General features: G+C 49.3%; 1 protein-coding gene across 2 annotated transcripts in view; it reads right to left on the bottom strand.

Moving 5' to 3' along the window:
- The window catches only part of LOC145363348 (plexin-A1-like), a 506,974-nt gene that overhangs the window by 115,489 nt on the left and 366,334 nt on the right, over positions 1 to 25,151 (bottom strand). For both annotated transcript variants that reach the window (XM_080218652.1, XM_080218653.1), the window contains exon 11: positions 9,685 to 9,781. In XM_080218652.1, the coding sequence (XP_080074778.1) occupies positions 9,685 to 9,781 (97 nt within the window). The remainder of the gene's footprint in view (positions 1 to 9,684; positions 9,782 to 25,151) is intronic.

Genomic DNA, 25,151 nt, shown 5'->3' with positions numbered 1-25,151 from the left:
TGCCTGGGTTTGCAACATCTCACTAGCTGTCCTGTCTGGAGGCAATACATATCTCTTTAACCTGTGCTTAATGCTATCTCCACTCACATTGTCTGCACCTTTAAGAATTGATTAGCTGTAAAGACTCGCATTCTAATCAGTATTCTGTAAACTGTGTGTGCCTTTATGTGTTCTGTCTGAGATCAGAGCTCTCCACTCACCTGACGAAGGGGCAAACCCCGAAAGCTTGTGGGTTTACTATCAAATAAACTTGTTGGACTTTAACCTGGTGTTGTGAGACTGCTTACTGTGGTTACCCCAGTTCTTATGTTCAACCCCAGTTGGATATATTCCTGGATGCTGCCTGGTTAACCTCTGATCACCTCAGTACTACACGCCCACCAATGACCACCCAACACCATTAAATTCACACAGACAGTCAGGGAGTTTGGAGACTTTCCAGAGCCGATCAGATGGCCCTTCGCTGTCAGAATCAGCCTTTTCTTCCCCATGTCCAATCTCCAATAACAACTGAACAAAAACATCACAGAATAGAATCCCCACAGTGCAGAGGGAGACCATTTGGCCCATCGAATCTGTACCAACTCTCAACATAGCAGCTTACCCAGCTCCACCCTCCCCATACCCCATGCATGTACCCCACTAATCTACACATTTGGGACACGAAGGGGCAATTTAGCAAGGTCCAGGCCATATCTCCATAACCCTACATATTTCGCTTAGTTAGTTCCCCCCGACACTAAGGGACAATTTAGCACCTAACCCGCACATCTTTTGGACTGTGGGAGGAAACCGGAGCGCCCGGAGGAAACCCACGCAGGCACGAGGAGAATGTGCAAACTCCACACAGACAGTGACCCGAGCCGGGAATCGAACTGCCATCGTGAGGCAGCGGTGCTAACCACTGTGCTGCTCGAAAAGCATTCAGAGAAAGTGAAAACAATAGCACCATTTTATTTGAAACACCTGCCCTCTTCCCCCCACCCCCTCCCCAACTTCCTTCAGTGTTGTTTCTGGCACGGTCTGGGAGATTAATCTTTAATCTCCATATCCTGAAAACTCCAGGAATATCCTGGAGGGTTGGCGACCCGTAGAGGGAGCAGTCTTGGAGTTTGCGATTCTCAGGGGTACGATTGTGTCTGGTGGTTCTGAGTCAACATCATTCAGGCCCCGGCAGCAGTGCTCCCTTTGACCAGGCAATTAACGAGCCAGTCAGACTGGTTTGCAAGCAGTGGTCCCCCTGTCTTAAGGGAAGTTGGTAAAATCTTGCAGTGAGCAGTCAAAATGTTGGCCAAAGTTCAGCTGATTTTAAAACCAGTCTCTAGATGGGCCACCTCGGCCTAGAGGCCAAACCCCAAGTTACTGTGGCTGCTGCAGCGTTTAATATATTTAAGGGTGAGTCAGATAAGAGTTGCGATCTCTCAATGAATAAGGTGCAACAAGTAGGCTTACATTAACCCTGCAATGAAGTTACTGTGAAAATCCCCTAGTCGCCACAGTCCGGCGCCTGTTCGGGTACACTGAGGGAGAATTTAGCACGGCCAATGCACCGTAACCCGCACATCTTTTGGACTGTGGGAGGAAATCGGAGGAGGATGCGCAAATGCAGACAGTGACCTGAGGCTGGAATCGAACCCAAGTCCCCGGTGCTGTGAGGCAGCAGTGCTAACCACTGTATACCACTGTGTGCGATATGGGGAGGGGGTGAGTGAATGGATCTGAGGTGGAAGGTCAGCCTCACTGAATGGCACAGCAGGCTTGAGGGGCTAAATGCCCACCCAGCTCCTGCTCCTAGAACCATAGAGTCTCTGCAGTGCAGAAGGAGGCCATTCAGCCCATCGAGTCTGCACAACCACAATCCCAGCCAGGCCCTATTCCCGTAAACCCGCATATTTACCTCAGCTAATCCCCTGACACTAACGAGCAATTTAGCGTGGCCAATGCACCTCACCAGCAGATCTTTGGAGTGCGGGAGGAAACTGGAGCGCCTGGAGGAAACCCACGCAGACACGGGGAGAACGTGCGGACTCCACACCCAGTGAAGTGACTCAAGCAGCGGATTGAACCGGGGTCCCTGGCGCTGTGAGGCAGCGGTGCTAACCCACCGCGCCGCACCCTAATTCTTCTGTTCAAGGCACATTTGTACCAGGTGGGGTTGGGGATTGCGGAATGAGGGTGGCGGTGGGAGCAGGGTTAAGGGAGGGAAGGAGAGGCGGGGGGGACACAAACATGGTGGTGCGTCGTGGAGAATCAATGTGAGCGTCTTGGGAGATTGGGAAGAATTGGTGCATTGTAAGTGCAGGAAAACACACAGCTTCCAGAACTGGACGTACTGGGGTACGCGACAGGGGGTTGGTGTCGTTGGAGATAGATAGAAGGACAGACTACAAAGCAAGTGATGAACATCAGCAGTAGCAGCTTCCTCTTTGTTCTGTGATGAAAGATTTCTGTCCAGTCTTCACTTTAATGATAGCGCATCGAAAATCTGCCTTGCGGAACTATCAACTACAGGGTGAGGCAGTGCAATCGTTATGTCGCTGGAATAGTAATCGGAGAAGGCGCAATCAAATCTCACAGTTAGCAGCAGAAGAATTTCAATTCAGCTGAAGGAAATGGAAAAGCTGATGTGAGCAGAAGTGATGAGGATGCCGCAGGATAATTGTAAAAATCCAACTGGCTCGCTAGTGTTACTGGGTGAAGGAAACCGGCTCCCCGTAGCTGTTCTGGGTCTAACTGAGACCCCCGTTACACTTCAATATGCTTGATTCATAAGGGATAGGGGCAGGAGTAGATTATCCCACCCTTCCAGCCCGACCCCACCAGTCAAGTTGGCCGATTTTCGCCCTCAGTTCCATCTTCCCCGACTATTAGTTAAGACACTATAGTTAAGAGACAGTAAGAAGTCTCACAACGCCAGGTCAAAGTCCAACATGTTTCTTTGGTAGCGTGAGCTCCAAAATCTTGGACCACCAAATAAACCTGTTGGACTTTAACCTGGTGTTGTGAGACTTCTTACTGTGCCCACCCCAGTCTAACGCCAGCATCTCCAAATTATAGTTAAGAAAGCCCGCCAATGCCTCTATTTTCTCAGAAAACTAAGGAAATTTGGCATGTTAGCGAAGGCTCCCACCAACTTTTATGGATGCATCATAGAAAGTATCACAGCTTGGGTATGGGCTCCTGCTCTGCCCAAGACCACAAGGAACTACAAAGAGCCGTGAATGTAGCCCAATCCATCACTCAAACCAGCCTCCCATCCATTGACACTGTCTGCATTTCCTGCTGCCTCAGAAAAGCAGCCAACATAATTAAGGACCCCCACACACCCCGGACATTCTCTCTTCCACCGTCTTCCGTCAGGAAAAAGATACAAAAGTCACGTACCAACCAACTCAAGAACAGCTTCTTCCCTGCTGCCATCAGACTTCTGAATGGACCTACCTCACATTAAGTTGATCTTTCTCTACACCCTAGCTATGACACTACATTCTGCACTTTCTCATTTCCTTCTCTATGAACAGCACGCTTTGTCTTCATAGCTCGCAAGAAACAACACTTTTCACTGCATACTAATACATGTGACAATAATAAATCAAATCAAATATTCCCACATCCCTTAATTCTGTTAGTACCCAAAAACTATCAGCCTCAGTCACCAATACTCCCAGTGACTCAGCAGACACAGCTCTCTGGCCTAGAGCATTTTGAAGATTCACAAGTGAAGAAATTGATCCCCACCTCAGTCCAAAATGGCCGACCCTCTATCAGAATCATAGAATAGAATCATAGAATCCCTACAGTGCAGGGGAAGGCCATTCAGCCCATCGAGTTTGCACTGACTCTCCTAAAGAGCTTCTTACCCAGACCCTATCCCCATAAGTCTACATTCTTACTCCGCTAATCCCCCTAACCTTACACATCGTGAGGCATGAAGGGGAAATTTAGCATGGCCAAGCCACCCAACCCATTCATCTTTGGACTGAGGCTGTGACTCCTAGTCTTAGATTCCCCAGCCAGAAGAAGCATCCTCCAACCCTGTTGAGCCCCTTTTTGGCTCAATGAGATCAGCTCTCATTCTTCTAAACTCCGGGGAAGACAAGCCAAGTCACCCTTCATAGGACGATTGCCTCATCCCAGGAATCAGAGCAGTGAACCTGCCTGCACTCCCTCCGAAAAAAATACCCTTCCTTCATATGGAGGATAAAAGGCGGGTGGCATAGTGGTTGGCATTGCTGCCTCACAGCGCCAGGGACCCAGGTTCAATTCCTGGCATGGGTAACTGTGCAGAGTCTGCACATTCTCCCCGTGTCCGCACGGGTTTCCTCCCATATTCTGAAAGACATACTGGTTGGGTGCATTGACCCAAACAGGCGCCGGACTGTGGCAAATTTCACAGTAACTTCACTGCAGTGTTAATGTAAACCTTACTTATGACTAATAAATTAACTTTAAAACCATATACAAGACTTAAGTGTGGCCTGACCATGATGCCGTACAACTTAACGAAAAACAGAAAGTTTTGGAGATGTCCCAGGAGATCTGGTAGCATCTGTGGAGAGAGAGAGAATCGCCCCTGCCCTCCACCCGATCACAGGCCACCACTTTTGTTAGGTTTCCTTTCACTGGAGCAAAACCTAACACTCTTCCCAATTCTGATGAAAGGTCACCAACCCAAACTGTTAACTCTGTTTCTCTCTCCAGACCCGGCGAGTGTTTTCAAACATTTTCTGTTTTTATTCCAGATTTCCAGCATCCAGTATTTTGCTTTTGTGTCAGTGCCTCCATTATAATCACAGAATCCCTACGGTGCAGAAGGAGGCCATTTGGCCCATCGAGTCTGCACCCACCACAATCCCACCCAAGCCCTATCCCCATAACCCCACATACTTACCCTGCTAATCCCCCTGAACCTAGGATCAATTTAGCACAGCCAATCCACCTAACCCGCACATCTTTGGCGTGTGGGAGGAAACCGGAGCACCCGGAGGAAACCCACGCAGACACGGGGAGAATGTGCAAACTCCATACAGAGGCCAGAATTGGATCCAGGTCCTTGGCGCTGTGAGGCAGCAGTGCTAACCACTGTGTCACTGTGCCTCCCAATCTTTTACTTGTATAGACCACTCCCCTTTGTAATGACTATCCAATGAAGTGACCGAACAGTTTAGGCAGCCTGGTGATGCAGTGGTTAGCACTGCTGTCTCACAGCGCTAATGTCCCAGGATCAATTCCAGCCTTGGTGGCTGTCTGTGCGGAGTCTGCACATTCTCCCCGTGTCTGCGTGGGAGAACGTGCAGATTGGGCTGACTGGACCTCTTTTCCTTCGAGTTTAGAACAATGATCATCTAATTGAAACGTATAAAATTCGCATTGGGCTTTACAGTTTATTTATTAGTGTCACAAATCGGCTTACATTAACAAGGCAATGAAGTTACTGTGAAAATCCCCTGGTCGCCACATTCCGGCGCCTGCTCGGGTACACTGAGGGAGAATTTAGCACGGCGAATGTATCCTAACCAGCACGTCTTTCAGACTGTGGAAGAAAACCCGGAGGAAACCCACGCAGACACAGGGAGAATGTACAAACTCCACACAGACAGTGACCCAAGCCGGGAATCAAGCCTGGGTCCCTGGCGCTGTGAGACATCAGTGTGAACCACTGCGCCACCGTGTTGTTCCGGATACAGGGGTGATGTTTCTCCTGGTTGGGGTGCACCTAGTACGATACGGGTTAGACCATTTAGGATGGAGGTGAGGAGAAACTCTTCATCAGAGGGTACATGTGGAATTCTCCATCACAGAAAGCTGTTGGGGCCAAATCCCTAAATACAAATAGGCAGGAAATAGATGGTTTTTTTTAGTCAATAAAGACGTCAAGGGGCATTTGGAGAGTACTGGAATATGGTGTTGAGATAGAGGAACAGTCATGCTTATACTGAACGGCGGAATAGGTTCGAAGAGCTGAACAGCCTACTCCTGCTCCGAGGTTCTAAGTTTCAAATGTTAACAAAAAGAAAATAGTTTTTATTTGACTGCAATTTGTAAATCATTTGTGGGAAAGTTACAAATTCTATCTTGAAGCTTCCTGTCAAACGGTACACCCACTTCGACTGGTGTGTTCCTTCAAGAGGGACATCAAAGGGAAATTCAGCCTCTAGACATTAGAAAGAAAGAGAATAGGATCGCGTGTATGAAGAGTCTCAAGTGGCTGCTTGCTCAGAGCAAACAACTCTCTAATGAAACTGGTGAAGGTGATCACATAATTCTGAATGACATAAAGGGCCCGATTTTACCATTTTCAGTCTAAGTGCTGAATCTGAGCGTAATGCAGATCCGACTCGGAAACCTGCTTCCAGACGCTCCCCAATACTCTCGCCGTCATCTCCAGCCCCGCTCGCGCTGTGGGCGAGGCTCAGTGCGGCCGAAACGATTGGAGCATGCGCAGTGGGAAAAATATCTGAAAAAGCGCACCCGTGTCAGATCGCTCCCGGGCCACAGAAAGCTGGAGAAAGCGGCTCGGGAGTGAAAAGAGGGAGCGATGGCCCCCCACACACATCACTGTCCCCCTTATCCACCCCCCCCCCCACTACCCACACACATCACTGTCCCCCTTATCCACCCCCCCCACTACCCACACATATCACTGTCCCCCTTATCCACCCCCCCCACTACCCACACACATCACTGTCCCCCTTATCCACCCCCCCCACTACCCACACACATCACTGTCCCCCTTATCCACCCCCCCACTACCCACACACATCACTGTCCCCCTTATCCACCCCCCCCACTACCCACACACATCACTGTCCCCCTTATCCACCCCCCCCACTACCCACACACATCACTGTCCCCCTTATCCACCCCCCCCACTGCCCACACACATCACTGTCCCCCTTATCCACCCCCCCCACTACCCACACACATCACTGTCCCCCTTATCCACCCCCCCCAACTACCCACACACATCACTGTCCCCCTTATCCACCCCCCCCACTACCCACACACATCACTGTCCCCCTTATCCACCCCCCCCCACTACCCACACACATCACTGTCCCCCTTATCCACCCCCCCCACTGCCCACACACATCACTGTCCCCCTTATCCACCCCCCCCCCCACTACCCACACACATCACTGTCCCCCTTATCCACCCCCCCCACTACCCACACACATCACTGTCCCCCTTATCCACCCCCCCACTACCCACACACATCACTGTCCCCCTTATCCACCCCCCCACTACCCACACACATCACTGTCCCCCTTATCCACCCCCCCCACTGCCCACACACATCACTGTCCCCCTTATCCACCCCCCCCACTACCCACACACATCACTGTCCCCCTTATCCACCCCCCCACTACCCACACACATCACTGTCCCCCTTATCCACCCCCCCAACTACCCACACATATCACTGTCCCCCTTATCCACCCCACCCACTACCCACACACATCACTGTCCCCCTTATCCACCCCCCCCACTACCCACACACATCACTGTCCCCCTTATCCATCCCCCCCCACTACCCACACACATCACTGTCCCCCTTATCCACCCCCCAACTACCCACACACATCACTGTCCCCCTTATCCACCCCCCCCACTACCCACACACATCACTGTCCCCCTTATCCACCCCCCCACTACCCACACACATCACTGTCCCCCTTATCCACCCCCCCACTACCCACACACATCACTGTCCCCCTTATCCACCCCCCCATTACTCACACACATCACTGTCCCCCTTATCCACCCCCCCCCCCACTACCCACACACATCACTGTCCCCCTTATCCACCCCACCCACTACCCACACACATCACTGTCCCCCTTATCCACCCCACCCACTACCCACACACATCATTTACCATGACCAATCCACCTAGCCTGCATGCCTTTTAGACTGTGGGAGGAAACCAGAGCACCCAGAGGAAACCCACGCCGAGACAAGGAGAACATGCAGACTCCGCACACAGTCATCCAAGGCTAGAATTGAACCCGGGTCCCTGGTGCTGTGAGGCAGTAGCGCTAACCACTGTGGCACCATGCTGTGCACACTGCCATTACATAGAAACGTGTATATTACTGAAATAGAACGTAAATGGGAAATAATGATCCCCAAGATTACCAATATGTTGGGTGTTAGGAATGGACCTCAGGAACTCTGCTTTAGTCTGGTCAGTGGGAGATACAGTCAGGTTCGGAAAGAAAAACTGGTCAGTCTAGTCAACCATTGCATTCCCTCCAAGGGAAACACTCCCTCTCTTCAATACAGAGAACAAAAACTGTGAAAAGTACTTCATGTGCACTCTCGTTAACGCCCTACAGATCCCTCCTCATTCTTCTGAAGTCCAGTGAGTACAACCCCAAACTATTCAACCGCTCCTCGTACAACAGCCCTTTCACCTCTGGAATCACTCTGGTGATGACCTCCAGTGCCACCACATTCTTCCTCAAGTAAGGGTACCAAAACTGGACACAATCCTCCAGCTGTGGTCTCACCAACGCCTTACACAACTGTAACAACACTTCTTTCCTTTCTAAAGGTGGTTTTTCAGCAGTGATTTAAAGGAGGAAAGTGAGGTAGAGGGGTGGTGAGGTGTAGGGGAGGAGGGTCAGAGCTTTGGGCCCATTAAATTGGAGGCGCGACCACCATCTTGGGGCTTCACAAGAGAATTCGGTGAACCACCAGTTCCGGTCTCTCGGTCTTTAATTACTTGTGCACAAAGAGAACTCTCTACGGCCAAATCAGATTAACCGGGGCAGTTCTGAGGTTACAGAGAAACAGCTCAGCAGTTATAGCCAATTACAGCAAATCAGGAACAAGAGACTTTTCATATCTTTCACTGACATGCATGTCCACCAATCATAGCATTTTGCCCTTTCTTATCCAATAGAAAACCAATCCTTCATTATCATAATATGTCCCCATATCTTGCTATTTGATAATCGCCATGGTAACTTGTTCTTTGTTTTCATCCTGCTGTCCTAGCCTGGAATGCAGTGTTTATGGAGCATGGTTTTAGATATACTGGCTTATCTCGCCCCCCCGCCCACCCCCTACTCAGCGATGGGCAATAAATGCTGGCCTAGCCAGCAATAACCATATCTCTAAATGAACATGAAAATAAACTCTGGGAGAAAATCACTGAAATATATTAGTTCGTTATTTATGGGAGAATCCTGTACACAAGTACAAAAGTCCGAGGTCACATACCAACCGACTCAAGAACAGCTTCTTCCCTGCTACGATCAGACTTTTGAATAACCCTAGCTATGACTGTAACACTACATTCTGCACCCTCTTCTTTCTTTCTCTATGAGTGGTATGCTTTGTCTGTATAGCGTGCAAGAAACAATATTTTTCACTGCACAACAATACATGTGACTATAATAAATCAGATCAAATCAAATACTTTGCGAGAGTGACAATACGCCTAAACACCACGGTGGATGTAAGGTTCTGTGGTGCATCCTGAGGCTGTAGAAGGTGCTACATAAATGCAAGCCTTCCTTTTTAATGAACTCAATTCCTTCACCCAACATTTGCAAACACGGCTGTCTCCAGGTACATCCTGTATAAAGCCACAGGCCTCATTAACGAGGACTCAGGATGTGCAGGTATCAGTGGTGCCCGCAGACGAACATGCTTTCTTTAATTTGCAGGGTGTACCTTTAATGTTTGCAGGATTGTCGATGACAAAATTCCCGTTCCACACAACAGAGAGATCCACAGGGAGGTCGCTGATGTCATTTCCTTCATACGTGTACTGGAAGAGAAAGACAAAAAGGGGATTAGTAAGTGTGGGTGTCCACTGTTGCATTCCATGAAAGGGCAGCACTGACTGAGTAACCCAGAATGCGTCAGCAGCTTCGCTAACAACCAGCTCCTTTACTCATGCTAGAGCCAACGTACATTCATGAAGCGGGGACCTATCGTCTGCAAACAAAAGGAATCTGTTCAAACCTGGTGCCTTTTGGAATTACCATCGTCTGCAAACAAAAGGAATCTGTTCAAACCTGGTGCCTTTTGGAATTACCCGGGAGCCAATAGTTCCCCATTACTTTCCACGTGGCAATGTCTCAGCCAATCAAAGTCAACTTACCTACCTATCAACACCCTGTAGCACAAACTGGAGTGATCCTTTGAAATTTGGCATTCTTGTATTTGCCCTGATGAGTTTCGGCAACATGTTGCTCTTTTCAGACATACAGAAGGAGGGGTGCATTAGCCCTCGTGTTTATGGGAGGCGTTCACTGGAGGGAGCAAGTCCCTCATCCTATCTGATTGACAAGGATCACCTCATTACTGATTGAGAATGTGTTGCATAAAATGGCCACCCCATTTTCCAAGAAGTGACACAAGCATGGATGGGCTGAATATTTTAAGTTTTAAAGTTTATTTATTAGTGTGACAAGTAAGCTGACATTAACATTGCAATGAAGTTGCTACGAAAATCCCCTCGTCGCCACACTCCGGCACCTGTTCGGGCACACTGAGGGAGAATTTTGCACGGCCAGTGCACCTAACCTGTATGTCTTTCAGACTCATGGGAGGCATGGTGCCACAGTGGTTAGCACTGTTGCCTCACGGTACCAGGGACCCAGGTTTGATTCCCAAGCCAAGGACCCAGGTTTGATTCCCAGCTTGGGTCACTGTGTGGCATTTGCACATTCTCTCCATGTCTGCATGGGGAGAGTGAAAACCTCCCAATGTACTCTTGACACGTGCACTGGGAGTTCAGGGCGCGTGTGCAATAGCACCCACTAGCAGGCTGCAGCTGGCTTCCCGGCATGAATAGCCTCTGTCCACACCCCCTAATGGCGAGAACCACACTTTGCTTTGTTTCTTTATTCAGTGCCATTAGTTAGCATCTGGGACCTCACCCAGAAAATGGGCCCAATTCTCTCTCGATTTCATGCTCATTCGACACATGGAATTTTTTTTTGGTAAGCTCGTCCCCAGAGTGTCCTTTCACGATAAGATTCTGAAGGTTATTTTATTGCTGTTTTATTCTGGCACTGTCCCCTCCATCAACAACAGTAGATCTGCCAACCACCTCAGCTCATAACTAAAGGCTCCCCCCTCCCACCTTGAACCTGTGTCCCCCCCACTCCCCCACCTCCCCTTGTAATTGACACTTCCACCCCAGGAAATTGGACAGAGGAGCAGCCTCAAAGGGGCAGAATGGCCTCCTGCTGCTCCCAATTCCTGTGCTCTGAGCTGCAGAGGATGAATGGAGGAGGGAGGAGGGAGCCGTGTTTCAGTTAAATGCCATTCTGGAACGTGAGTTGCAAATCAGATTGTGCAGTGAGCGTAGACAGACTCGCAGCTTCAGATTCTTCTCTGTGTTGAATTATCTCATCAAACAGGCCGGTGACATCAGGACAGATCCGGTTTAAACAATCCGCACCAGTGTTTGTTGTTTGTTTAAGTGGCAGCTGGCCATCCCTCCAGCTTATCGCTAACACACAACCCGTCCCGAATGAGAAGAATCAGGGGGAGGGGTGGGCGCAGTGCGGTGGAGGGTTAGCACCCACCGTTTGAAGGGCGGAAGGAGGTTGCGCCCCGGTGCGTGAGTTGGCCATGCGCAAAAATCTGTTCCCAGCCCGAAAGCGGAAAGAAAACCTGGTGTTGATATCGTGCTTTGCACAAACACCGGACCACCTCAAAGCACTTTATAGTCAATGAAACACTTTTGGAATGCAGTCACATAGGAAGAGCGGCAGCCAATTTGTGCACAGCCAACCAGGACCCCCCCCCCCGTTTACAAATTCCGCCCCCCTCCCCCTCGCACCCCCCCCCCCCCCCCTCCCCCTTTCATGGATACCCTCACAGCCTCCGGGATGGATTGGACACACACTAGCATTCACTTGGGACCCCAGTGGATGTACTTCATGCTTAAACTTAGGCAATGAGTGGGGTGCAGGTGTGTGTGCATAGTACATGTGTGTGCAGCGCACGCATGTGTGTGCAGGGCACTTGCATATGTGCATGGTACATGTGTCTATGGTACGTGTGTGTGTATGTACTGGGATATGTGCGCACTTGTGTGTGTGCACGGTACATGTGTTCATATGTGCATGTGTGCGTGTCTACTGGTATGTGTGCACACGTGTGTGTGTGGATGGTACGTGTGTGTGTATGCATGTGTGTCTATGTGTGTGTGTGTGTGTGTGTGTGTGCAGGGTACATGTGTGCCCTTGTATGTGTGTAGAGTAGGGATGTGAGAGTATGTGCATGTAAATTTGCTGGTGACACCAAGATTGGTGGAGTAGTGGATGAGGTGGAGGGCTCTTGTAGGCTGCAAAGAGACATTCATAGGATGCAGAGCTGGGCCGAGAAGTGGCAGATGGAGTTTAACCCTGATAAGTGCGAGGTGATTCATTTCGGTAGGACAAACTTGAACGCGGATTACAGGGTCAATGGCAAGGTTCTGAGGAATGTGGAGGAACAGAGAGATCTTGGGGTTCATATCCACAGATCTCTGAAGTTGCCACTCAAGTGGGCAGAGCCGTGAAGAAGGCCTATAGTATGTTAGCGTTTATTAACAGGGGGTTTGAGTTTAAGAGCCGTGGGGTTATGCTGCAACTATACAGGATCTTGGTGAGACCACATTTGGAATATTGTGTTCAGTTCTGGTCACCTCACTATAAGAAGGATGTGGAAGCATTGGAGAGAGTGCAGAGGAGATTGACCAGGATGCTGCCTGGTTTGGAGGGTAGGTCTTATGAGGAAAGGTTGAGGGAGCTGGGGCTTTTCTCTTTGGAGAGGAGGAGGATGAGAGGCGACTTAATAGAGGTTTATAAGATGATGAGAGGGATAGAAAGAGTGGACGTGCAGAGACTATTTCCTTGGGTGGATGTAGCTGTTACTAGGGGGCATAACTATAAGGTTCATGGTGGGAGATATAGGAGGGATGTCTGAGGTAGATTCGTCACTCAGAGAGTGGTTGGGGTGTGGAATGCACTGCCTGCTGTGATAGTGGAGTCGGACACTTTAGGAACTTTCAAGCGGTTATTGGATAGGCACATGGAGCACACCGGAATGATTGGGAGTGGGATAGCTTGGTCTTGGGTTTGGACATAGCTCGGCATAATATTGAGGGCCAAAGGGCCTGTACTGTGCTGTAATGTTCTATGTTCTATATTCTAATATGCATTGCAGCCAAGCTTATCCTCTTAGATGTGTGCACTGAGCCACCTTCCAGTCCAGGTCACTGGTTGTTGCCAGGTTTAGGAACCACTATCTGGTGCTGGGGCCAATTCCAAACTCCTTTCTGTTGACCCAGCACTGATCAGGAGAGAACATGGAAATTCCCTGGCCTCTATCACTCAGTAACACAGTAGAGGTTCACCTAACCAGAACTACCATTCCTCTCAGCAACAACCATTCCTCTCAAAACCCAGATCCCTGTACCCTGTGCTGAATCAGAAATTGGTGCAATTTCCTTTTGAATGTGGTCTGAATTATGATTTCCAACACTAGGTGGCAGACTAGTACAAGAATTTGCTGAGCCCCAGTTAAACTGCGTCCAACTCCCTCAGATCCGGCTTATCTGGTTTAGCTCAAAACGTCTCCCTAAATGCACCTTATTGGTGTCTGTAAAACTTCAGGGTGTGTGAGTGAAAGAGAATGAGAGGGAGAGAGAACGAGAGAGAATGAGAGAGGGAGAGAGAAAACAAAAGAGAGAGAGAGAGAGAATGAGAGAAAACAAGAGAGAGAGAGAGAATGAGAGAGAACAAGAGAGAGAACGAGAGAGAGAGAACGAAAGAGAGAGAACGAAAGAGAGAGAGAACGAAAGAGAGAGAACGAGAATGAGAGAGAGAGAAAACAAGAGAGAGAGAGAATGAGAGAGAGAACGAGAGAATGTGAGAGAGAATGTGAGACAGAACGAGAGAGAACGTGACAGAGAGAATGTGACAGAATGTGAGAGAGACAATGTGAGTGAGAGAAAGTGAGAGAGAACGAGAGAGATAATGTAACAGAGAGAATGAGAGAGAGAGAATGTGGGAGAGAAAGAGGGAGAGAATAAGAGACAGAGAGAATGTGAGAAGTGAGAATAAGTATGTGAGAGAGTATGAGAGAATGTGAAAGAGAGAGAGAATGAGAGAGTGAGGGAATAAGAGAAAGTGAAAGGGAAGGTGCAAAGTGAGAAAGAGAAAGTGAGAAAGAGAATGAAAGGGAGTCAATGCGAGTGAGAGATCAAACACAGAAGCAAGGGAGACCATCAGATAAAACATAAAGACAGAATGAAGGAGAGGGAAAAACAGGAACAGTTACAGGAGAGAAAAGATAGAAAGAAGTGAATGGCGGGGAATGAAGAGCGGGAAAGCGTGGTGTTTGTGGAGATGTAACAGAGTGCAGGTGGATGAATAGTCCACAAGGTTGGCCTGTTCCTCTTCACTCTGATGATGATTCTCCCCTTGGCCAACTGATGGACACGAGTAGACAACATGAAGAGCGATCAGCTCAACACCAACACCTCAGCCAGGAAGCAGGGTTGGGCGTTCAAACACAGAGGTTTAAGCTGGGGGAGGATCTCGCCGTGTTCAGCACTGAGACCCACGTTAGTCCGATTTCCAGTCAGATGGTGATGTGCGAAACTAGACACCAATACCTTTCTTGATGATAGATTTATTTACAGAATGTAGCAATACACGCCACACTAAATTGCCCCTTTGAATCCAAAGATGGGCAGGATTGGCCATGCTAAATTGCGCCTTAGCAAAGATTGAAAGTTAAGGGTGAGGGAGGTGGGGTGTGGTTAGCCAGGTAAGTATGTGCGACTACAGAGATAGGGCCTGGGTGATGCTCTGTTAGTGCAGTCTCGATGGGCCGAATGGCCTCCTTCTGCACTGGAGCGCTTCTACGATTCTATCACAGCCAGACAAAAGTTGGTCTGGGACCCCCACCAAACCCCTGCTCTAGGACACCCCTCCCCCTCCCTCCCTCCCTCCCCCCCAACCCCCTGCTCTGGGACACCCCTCCACACTCCCCCTCCCACCAACCCCCTGCTCTGGGACACCCCCTCCCCCCACTCCCTCCCCACCAACCCCCTGCTCTGGGACACTCCTCTCCCCCCACTCACCCTCAATAACCCACTGCTCTGGGAAACCCCTTACCCCCACTCCTCTCTGGGACATTCCCCCCCAACCCCCCTATCCACTCCCCCACCCCCCCCCCCCAACCTATCCCCTGCTCTGACACACACACACACACACACACACACACACACACACACACACACACACACACACACACACACACACACACAGCCCCGACCACCATCCCCCTGCTCTGGGACACCCCCCCCCACCCCCCACTTCCCTGCCAACCCCCATGCTCTGGTACACACACACTCCCATGACACCCTCTCCCCCAACCCCACCCCGTGTCAGTTGCCGCCTTCGGAACGGCGCGCAGGCAAAACCCCAGCAGAGAGCGGAGCCGAGGTCGGGGGCGAGCTCCGTCCCAATGATTTCACATCATCTCCTGTTAAATCGTCTTCCAGGCCTTGCCTCAGCGCACACTGCCTAGCGTTCGATCAATAGGCCCAGGGAAGCTGGAATTTTTGCTGACAGTTAATGACCTCCTTCAGAGAGGAATCCGAAGCCACTTTAAAGAAAATGACAGTCGTGTCAGAAGAGATTAAATGAATGATTCATGCCTGGAATCCATCAAGAGGAACATAAGCCCCAATAATAACTTGCAACAATGGAGTCACTCAGGATAATGTGCTGTTATGGGATATCCCGCAGACTAAACAGCAGCAATAGATCCACTTCTAAAAGTTACTCCTCGTCCTCGCTTCCTGTATCATATCCTTGCTCCTACCATGAAACCGGGGCAGCACAGTGGTTAGCACTGCTGCCTCACAGCGCCAAGGACCCAGGTTCGGTTCCTGGCCTCGGGTCACTGTCTGTGTTCTCCCCGTGTCTGCATAGGTTTCCTCTGGATGCTCTAGTTTCCTCCTACAGTCCAAATATATGCAGGTTAAGTGGATTGACTGTGCTAAATTGCCCCTAGTGTCGGAAGATGTGCAGATTAGGGGGATGGGCCATGCTAAATTGCCCCTTATTGTCCCAAATATGTGCAGGTTAGGGGGATTGGCCATGCCAAATTGCTCCTTAATGTCCCAAATATGTGCAGGTTAGGGGGATTGGCCATGCCAAATTGCTCCTTAATGTCCCAAATATGTGCAGGTTAGGGGGATTGGCCATGCTAAATTGCCACTAAAGTCAGGAGGATTATCAAGGTGATTACAGGGATTGGGCCTGAGTGGGATTGTTGACAGCGCAGACTCAATGGGCCAAATGGCCTCCTCTTTCACTTTTGGGATTCTATTCTAAGGGTAGAAAACGGCGTTTATATACCTCCTTTCACATCCCCAAAGCCAATGCAGCATTTTTGAGTGCTCCCTGTGGCTTATGATGACAGATCCAGCATGCAGCTGATACAAAGCACATCTCACACACAACAAACAACAATGAGATTCAGTGCATCAGGAACAGGGGACGCATCAGTCCTGGACTCGAAATGTTAGCACTGTTTACTCTCTCCTTAGGGATGCTGCCAGACTAACTGAGCTTCCCCCGTGCCTGCTGTTCTTGTTACAGATTCCAGCGTCCGCAGCTTTTTGCTTGTTGAAAAGATCAAGTGACCACTGATACAACAGCTTGCATTTATATAGCTCCTATAATGCAGCAAAGCGGCCCAGGGGATCACACTGGAGGTTTATTAAACAAAATTGGACACAGCCGTTTCAGGAAATATTAGTTTGGTCAACGAGTTACATTTTAAGGAGTGTCTTCAAGGAGGGAGTGGTTTTATTACATATTTATCAGTGTCACAAATAGGCTTACATTAACACCGCAATGAAGTTATTGTGAAAATCCCCCAGTCGCCACACTCCGGCGCCTGTTCGGGTACACTGAGGGAGAATTTAGCACGGCCAACGCACCTAATCAGCGCCTTTTTCATTCTGTGGGAGGAAACCAGAGCACCCGGAGGAAACCCACACGGACGCAGGGAGACATAGTAAAGGCGGGTAGAATTTTGTCTTTTAAAACAAGTGTTTAGACAGTTACATGGATAAGATGGGTATAGAGGGATATGGGCCAAACGTGGGCAATTGGAACGAGCTTAGGGGTTAAAAAAGGGGCAGCATGGACAAGTTGGGCTGAAGGGCCTGTTTCCATACTGTAAACCTCTATAACTTTTCGCTGCATGTTAATACATGTGACAATAATAAATCAAATCAAATCAAAGGCTCTAATGTGCAGACTCCGCACAGACAGTGGCCCGAGCCACTGGGGATCGAACTGGGGTGCCTTGGGCTGTGAGGCAGCAGTGCTAACCACTTTGCCACCATGCTGCCCGATCACAGAATCCTGGCACCAGGAGAGGCCACTCCGCTACTTGTGACTGCACTGGCACTTCAGCAGAGCAATCAAGCTCCACCCCCACGCTCACTCCCTATCGCTAACTCAATTGTTTATCCTTGGGAGTTTAGAACAAGAGGCCAGTGGGACTTCTCCTGAGCTGCACAGCCCAGCCCATTGAGAGGGACAAAGTGTTCCTTGAAACAACTTTTAGACGCGATAAAGGATGATTAGCTTGAAAAAGGAGAACCCAGCCAGGCGAGAGGTCCAGTTTTGCTGTCTGGCACTGCCTTGCTAACTCAGCAAAGAGCGCACAAAGATCTGTGTAATTGAACAAGCCGAGCAACAAAATAAAGGCAGCGCGCGCTACGAAACGACACACTCCAGAGTATTAAAACGGCCTTCACTACCCTCGGAAACAGGTACTTTTGTTATTCATGAGCCGCAGCCTCTCGGAAGGTGAACTGAAGATCGACACTAAGGACGTGTAATTTTCCAGGAGACTCAATCTTCAAATGCCAGTCTCTCTCTTCAGATCTTCGATAATCTTCTTCAGGCATTTGTCTCTCTCCCCCACCCCATACAACCTCTCTTCCATATGAAATCACACCTCAAGGAGCTGTTGACTGCACTGCATTATCCAGGGGGGAGGCCATTCATTTACACATGAAATAACGCACATGACTTGGCCAAGAAGAGAAACACTGAAGTCTAAGTGAAATTGGCATTTTCAATTTGTCGTCTGACAAGTCTCATTTGCCCATTCTCATCTGCTGGCGTGTATTGAGGCTGCATCTGTCCGGGCTTTTATTGCTGCATCTCCCATTTCGTTCTCCGATATTTTAAAATATGGAAGGGGTGGGGAGGGGGACTGTCAGGCACAGCCAGCCGGCAGGAGGCTTAACCCACTCTGGAAGAGACACAGGGTCAGATCTTCCGATTTGGGGACCCTCGCGGCACAGTGGTTGACACCGCTGCCCCGTGGACCCGGGTTCGATCCCCTTCCTCGGGTCACTGTACGTGTGGAGTTTCCATGTTCTCCCCGTGTCTGCCTGGGTACTTTCTGGGTGCTCCAATTTCCTCCCGCACTCCAAAGATGTGCGGGTTAGGCGGATTGGCCGTGCTAAATTGCCCCTTCGTGTCAGGGGGACTAGCTAGGGTAAGTGCATGGGGCTATGGTGGACTCGCCATGTTAATTTGATCCTTAGTGTCCCCAAGATCTGTAGGTTGGATGGATTAGCCACGGTGAATGTGTGAGGTTATGGGGATAGGGCAGAGGGAGAGGGCCTGGATAAGATGCTCTGTCGGAAAGTCAATGCAGATTCAATGGGCCGAATGGTCCTCTTTTGCAATGTCAGGATTCTGTGGATTCTAAAAGGATCTGAGAGACACTCAATACCACGACATGGCATACAAGGGCAGCATGATAGCACAGTAGTTAGCACTGCTGCCTCACAGCGCCAGGGACCTAGGTTCGATTCCCGGCTCAGGTCACTGTCTGTGTGGAGTTTGCACATTCTCCCCGTGTCTGCGTGGGTTTCCTCCGGGCACCGGTTTCCTCCCACAGTCCAAAGATGTGTGGGCTAGGTTGATTGGTCATTCTAAATTGCCCCTTAGCGTCCTGGGATACGTAGATTAGACGGATTAATGAGTAAATATATGGGGATGGGGCCTGGGTGGGATTGTGGTTGGTGCAGACTCGATGGGCCGAATGGCCTCTTTCTGCACTGTGGAATTCTAAGAAAAGTGCACATTTGCACGTTCTCCCCGTCTCTGTGTGGGTTTCCTCTGGGTGTTCCAGTTGCCTGCCACAGTCCAAGAGATATGCTAGTTAGGTTGACTGGCTATGATAAATTGACCCTAATGTCAGGGGGATTAGCAGAGTAAATGAGGGTTACAGGGATAGGGCCAGGGTGGGATTGTGGTCAGTGCAGACTCGATGGGCTGAATGGCCTCCTTTTGCACTGTTGGCATTCTATAATAAAAATAAAAAATAAGGAGATACTAGTTCAGCTAACCAAAAGCTGAGTCAAACAGGTAGACAGTAAGGAGTGTTGTAAATGACTTACTCTTGCTCCTACTTCTTATGGTCTAATTCTGGTTCCAGGCAACTTTCCCATCCCATCGGCACATGAGCTTATCCAGTTTCCACTTAACAGTATCTACTCATCTCGAGTACTCCCTGTGGTAGCAAGTTCCACATTTAGTTTAGTTCACTCATGTGATGTGGGCGTCACTGGTTAGACCAACATTTATTACCCATCCCTGCTTGCCCTTGAAAAGGTGATGGTGAGCCGTCTTCTTAAAACACTGCAGACCGTGTGCTGTGGGTACAGCCAGAGTGCTGTGTAATAACAAATTACTGCGGATGCTGGAAGCTGAAACTAAAACAGAAAATGCTGGAAAATCTCAGCAGGTTTGACAGCATCTGAGGAGAGAGAATAGAGCCAACATTTCGAATCTGAGTAACCAAGGGTCACCTGAAGAAGGGTCATCCAGACTCGAAACGCTGGCTCTCTTCTCTCTCCACAGATGCTGTCAGACCTGCTGAGGTTTTCCAGCATCTTCTGTTCTTGTTACATCCACAGAGCTGTTAAGAGAGTGAATTCCAGGATTTTGGCCCATTTGACCACTCTCTGGGTGACAAAGTTTCCCAGTTGGGACTTATTAGCAACGACTGATGTTGATGAATCCTAGTTCTGGTCTCATGCACAAATTGAAACCACTGGAACACAAGAAACCTCTTTGTCTGCCCCATCAAACTCTTCCTCAAGTCAGGAAGAGGTCTGTGAGCCCCAAACTCTTCAGCCTTTCCTGAATGACGGTGATAGGCCACTGTTAACAACCTTGGTTATGTGGAGGGTTGGTTCACAGGCTGATTTTAAACTTATTGTCAAGAGGAGAAGCGACACCAAGGAACAAAATCACGTAGCAAGTGACTGTGAACTGGAATGCACTGCCCGGTAGAACAAGATGCAGTAGCAACACCCCAAAGGCCAGTAAATAAACAGCTGAAGTTAAGAGAGGAAAGATTTACAGAGCTGTGAAGGCAAGAGCAGCGGGTAGGATTAAGTGCCAGGGAACAAGGTTCAATTCCTGGCCTTGAGTGATTACCAGTGTGGAGTTTGCACTTTCTCCCCATGTCTGCATGGGTTTCCTCCGGGTGCTCCGGTTTCCTCCCACAGTCCAAAGATGGTGGGCCGAGCCTCCTTACTGTGTGTTGCACAATTTAATAGGATGAGTTTTGATTTGATTTATTATTGTCACCAGTCTCATAAATTGACTCTTAGGGCGGAATTTTACTGGCACGTCAGCCCCAGTTTCGCAAGACCCCACCCGAGGCCAACAGAGAATGCCGTTCTCCGAGCCGAGCCCGCCCCCGGAATCAGAGCTGGCACGCCGGTAAAATTCCGGTCTCAGTGTCAGGGGACTACCAAGGGTAAATACATGGGGTTAAAGGGATAAGACCATAAGACAAAGGGGCAGAATTAGGCCGCTCGGCCCATCGAGTCTGCTCCACCATTCAATCATGGCTGATATTTTTTTCCTGCCTTTTCCCCATGACCCCTGATCCCCTCATTAATCAGGAACCTATCTATCTCTGTCTTAAAGACACTCAATGACCTGGTCTCCACAGCCTTCTGCGGCAAAGACTTCCACAGATTCACCTCTCTCTGCCTGAAGAAATTCCTCCTCATCTCTGTTTTAAAGGATCGTCCCTTTAGCCTGAGGATAGGGGCCGAGGTAGGATTGCTGTCGACACAGGCTCGATGTGCTGAGTGACCTCCTTTAGCGCGATAGGATTTCTATGATTGTATGTATTGATATGCAGTGTGAAGTATTGTTTCTTGCGCACTATATAGACAAAGCATACTGTTCAAAGAGAAGGAAAGGAGAAAATGGAGAATGTAGTGTTGCAGTCATAGCTAGGGTGTAGAGAAAGATCAACTTAATGCGAGGTAGGTCCATTCAAAAGTCTGATGGCAGCAGAGAAGAAGCTGTTCTGGAGTCGACAGACTTTTGCACCCTTTCCCGATGGAAGAAGGTGGAAGAAAGAATGTTTGGGGTGCATGGGGTCCTTGATTATGCTGGCTGCTTTACCAAGGCAGCGGGAAGTGTAGACAGAGTCAATGGATGGGAGGCTGGCTTGAGTGATGAATTGGGCTTTGTTTACGGCCCTTTGTAGTTGTAGGACAGAGCAGGAGCCCAGACCAAGCTGTGATACATCGAGTCTGAGTACTGGTGAGCGCGTAGGGAGCAATGCGCTCGGTAAACGTGCATTACTCCCATCTTCAAAATGCAGATCTCGAGTCTGACCTTTCTGAATGAGGTGCTGGGAGCCTGATCTCCAATCATCTCGCTGTCATTTCCTGCACGCCAAAGGTTATTGAGATTGTGATCTAAAGGGCAGGTGTCAAATTCAAAACAAACGGCGGTACATTCACTTATCAAAAGACAACAGTAGCAGCCACATTCTGATGATGAGACATCTCTACGACCGCAATCACTCTTTTACAACATGAAATATACTTTGACATCGCATCAAGGGTTTCGTAAATGTACGCTTGTGTGAGGACTGACATTTCTCGTGTTCTTTCCACTTCCTGGACCTGAGAGTCACGACCTGACAGGAGGAGGCTGGTTGGTGGAAATTTGACATGTCAGCAACAACTCTCACCAATTTTCACCATAGAAAGCATTCTTTCTGGTTGTATCACAGCTTGGTATGGGCTCCTGCTCTGCCCAAGACCGCAAGAAACAACAAAGGGTCGTGAATGTAGCCCAATCCATCACCCAAACCAGCCTCCCATCCGTTGACTCTGTCTACATTTCCCGCTGCCTCAGCAAAGCAGCCAGAACAATCAAGGACCCCACGCACCCCGGACATTCTCTCCTCTACCTTCTTCTGGCAGGAAAAAGATACAAAAGTCTGAGGTCACGTACGAACCGACTCAAGAACAGCTTCTTCCCTGCTGCCGTCAGACTTTTCAATGGATTTATCTCACATTAGGTTGGCCTTTCTCTACACCCTAGCTATGACTGTAACACTACATTCTGCACTCTCTCCTTTCCTCCTCTATGAACGGTATGTTTTGTCTGTACAGCACGCAAGAAACAATACTTTCCACTGTATGTCAATACATGTGACAATAATAAATCAAATCAAAAAGTGCACGCGCTGTGTGTAGCAATCGTCTCTCATGCTCCTGTCTGCTTCGGAGATCTGGACAACCTACAGCAGGAAGCTCCCAGCATTGGAAACATAACACCAGCCCCTTCCAGCATCAAGGAGAACAGTCAAATAGCAATGTGCTTCCCCCAGTCGACTTCCCCAGTTTCCCAGCACCAGTCACTTTGGGGGCGGCATGGTGGTACAGTGGTTAGCACTGCTGCCTCACAGCACCATGGGCCAATGGCCTCCTCCTGCACTGTAGGATTCTATGACTCTCCCCTCCCTGCCCCCAATCCCCCCCTCCCTCTCCCTCCCCCCCCCCACCTTGCTCGATGTGTGTGTGTGTGTGTGTGTGTGTGTGTGTGTGTGTGTGTGTGTGTGTGTGCGCGCGCGGCAATAAATAAACAGCGAGAGACAGAGAGGCCAAACAGTGCCAGTCTTTCAATTAATCAAACGTGTCAACCCAAACCGGACATGGCCCATCACAAAGATTTGTTTGATGTGATTTTTGTCTAAACAGCCGGAATGAAATAAATTTGTTATCCTCCAACTTATCGCCACAATGCAGCAATTCTGTCCACTGGAACAGAGTCATGTGATACCATGCACTCATTTCACTTTCAACTGAGTACAAGGCTCTTTATTTTGTACCTTTAACAATCGCCCCTCCATCTTCCAAAGCGGTCGCCCCTTTCTGGGGTACAGCCCATGCTCTGCTCCCCTTCCCCATCACCCCACTGTTCCCCGTCACCTCCCCCCTCCCACCCAAATCACCAATCAAATGGGGAACCCTCGGCTATTGGACCATGAGGGCCATCGTGGCTAGGCTGCATTTGAACAGCATTGAGGCCTAGGGGGCGCAGGTACCTCGTTCCTTGAAAGTTGGGTTGCAGGTAGACAGGCTGGTGAAGAAGGTGTTTGGCACTCTTGCCTTCATTGGTCAGGGCATTGAGTACAGGAGTTGGGACATTATGTCAGAACTCTACAAGACATTGGTAAGGCCATATTTGGAGCACTGCGTACAATTCTGGTTGTCCTGCTATAAAGAGGATACTATTCAACTGGAAAGGATACAAAAAAAGATTTACAAGGATCTTACCAGGACTGGAAGGTTTGAATGTTAAGGGGAGTCTGGATAGGCCGGGATTTTTATCCCTGGAGTGTAGGAGGATGAGGAATCATGGTAATATCACGAGATTAGTAATCCAGATAGTAATCCCCAAATTAATGCTCTGGGGTCATGTGTTCAAATCCCAACAAGTCAGCTGGTGGAATTTAAATTCCATTAACAAATCTGGAATTATGAAGCAAGTCTCCGCAATGGTAACCATGACAACTATCATCGATTGGTATCAAAACCCATCTGGTTCACTAATATCCTTGAGGGAAGGAAATCTGCCATCCTTACCCTGGACTGGCCTACATGTGACTCCAGAGCCAGTGCATTGTGGGTGACTCTTAACTGCCCTCTGAAATGGCCTGGCAAACCCACCAATTTATGGGCAATTAGGGATGGGGAGTACATGTTGGCCTTGCCAGCTACACCCATATCCCATGAATGAATAAGAATCAAGACATAGCCATCAATGTTGAGTTGACAAAAAGCCGGTTAGGATAACAGACCCTTAATTCTGCCATTGTCCTTTGTGGATCAGTTCAGGTAATGGTCACGGAGCAGCATTAGAAGCCCCCACATGGACTTTTCTCCACCCCTCTGTAGCCGGGGCGGAGGGGTGGGGGTGATGGGCATTGGTTGGGTGGGGGGGGGGTGTTGGGAGGAGGGGTGGTGGCTGAGGGAGGAGTGAGAGGGAGGCTGATTGTCTCACCCGCAGCTGAGTCCGTGCCTCACAAGCCTGTGACCTTCCTGAGCTTAACACACACGGATAATCCCTTCGCTGGTGGAGTCTACACTCCCAACTTGTCCGCTCAGCAGTGACTAGCCTCCGTGCAGGAATTCACAGGCTGTCTCCCCTGGACAGTGAAAGGCGCTGCTTGACTGCCTCTGCCTCTTCATTTAGATCACCTTCCCAGCTAACCTCAAAGTTTACGATGATGTGTTCCTCTTAAAGACACTTCCTGATTTGACCTAAGCTGCTTGGTAAACTTCCCCCTTTCTGCACTGCACTGAAAACTGTGCGGTGGCGCAGTGGTTAGCACTGCTGCCTCACTGTGCCAGGGACCTGGGTTCAATTCTCGGCTTGGGTCACTGTCTGTGTGGAGTTTGCACGTTCTCCTCATGTCTGCATGGGTTTCCTTCGGGTGCTCTGGTTTCCTCCCACAGTTCAAAAGATGTGCTGGTTAGGGTGCACTGGCCATGTTAAATTCTCCCTCAGTGTACCCAAACAGGCGTCTGAGTGTGATGACTAGGGGATTTTCACAGTAACTTCATTGCAGTGTTAATGTAAGCCTACTTGTGACACTAGTAAAATAAACCAAAAACATAAAACCTAAACCCTTTCAATAAATTACAGTGTTCTCAAATCCTAAACGCAGGTGTACCCACATTCTATTGGCTCTCACTCTGCAAGTGCTTTCTGTCTGCTTTTAGGGCCACATTATACCCAGTGCGTGGGCACCATCTT

This window comes from Carcharhinus amblyrhynchos, chromosome 3 (assembly GCF_965287045.1).
Source record: "Carcharhinus amblyrhynchos chromosome 3, sCarAmb.v2.hapA, whole genome shotgun sequence".
In the NCBI taxonomy this organism is placed as follows: domain Eukaryota; kingdom Metazoa; phylum Chordata; class Chondrichthyes; order Carcharhiniformes; family Carcharhinidae; genus Carcharhinus; species Carcharhinus amblyrhynchos.
The sequence above is the reverse complement of the archived record's forward strand: the minus strand, read 5'-3'. Positions and strand labels throughout refer to the sequence as shown.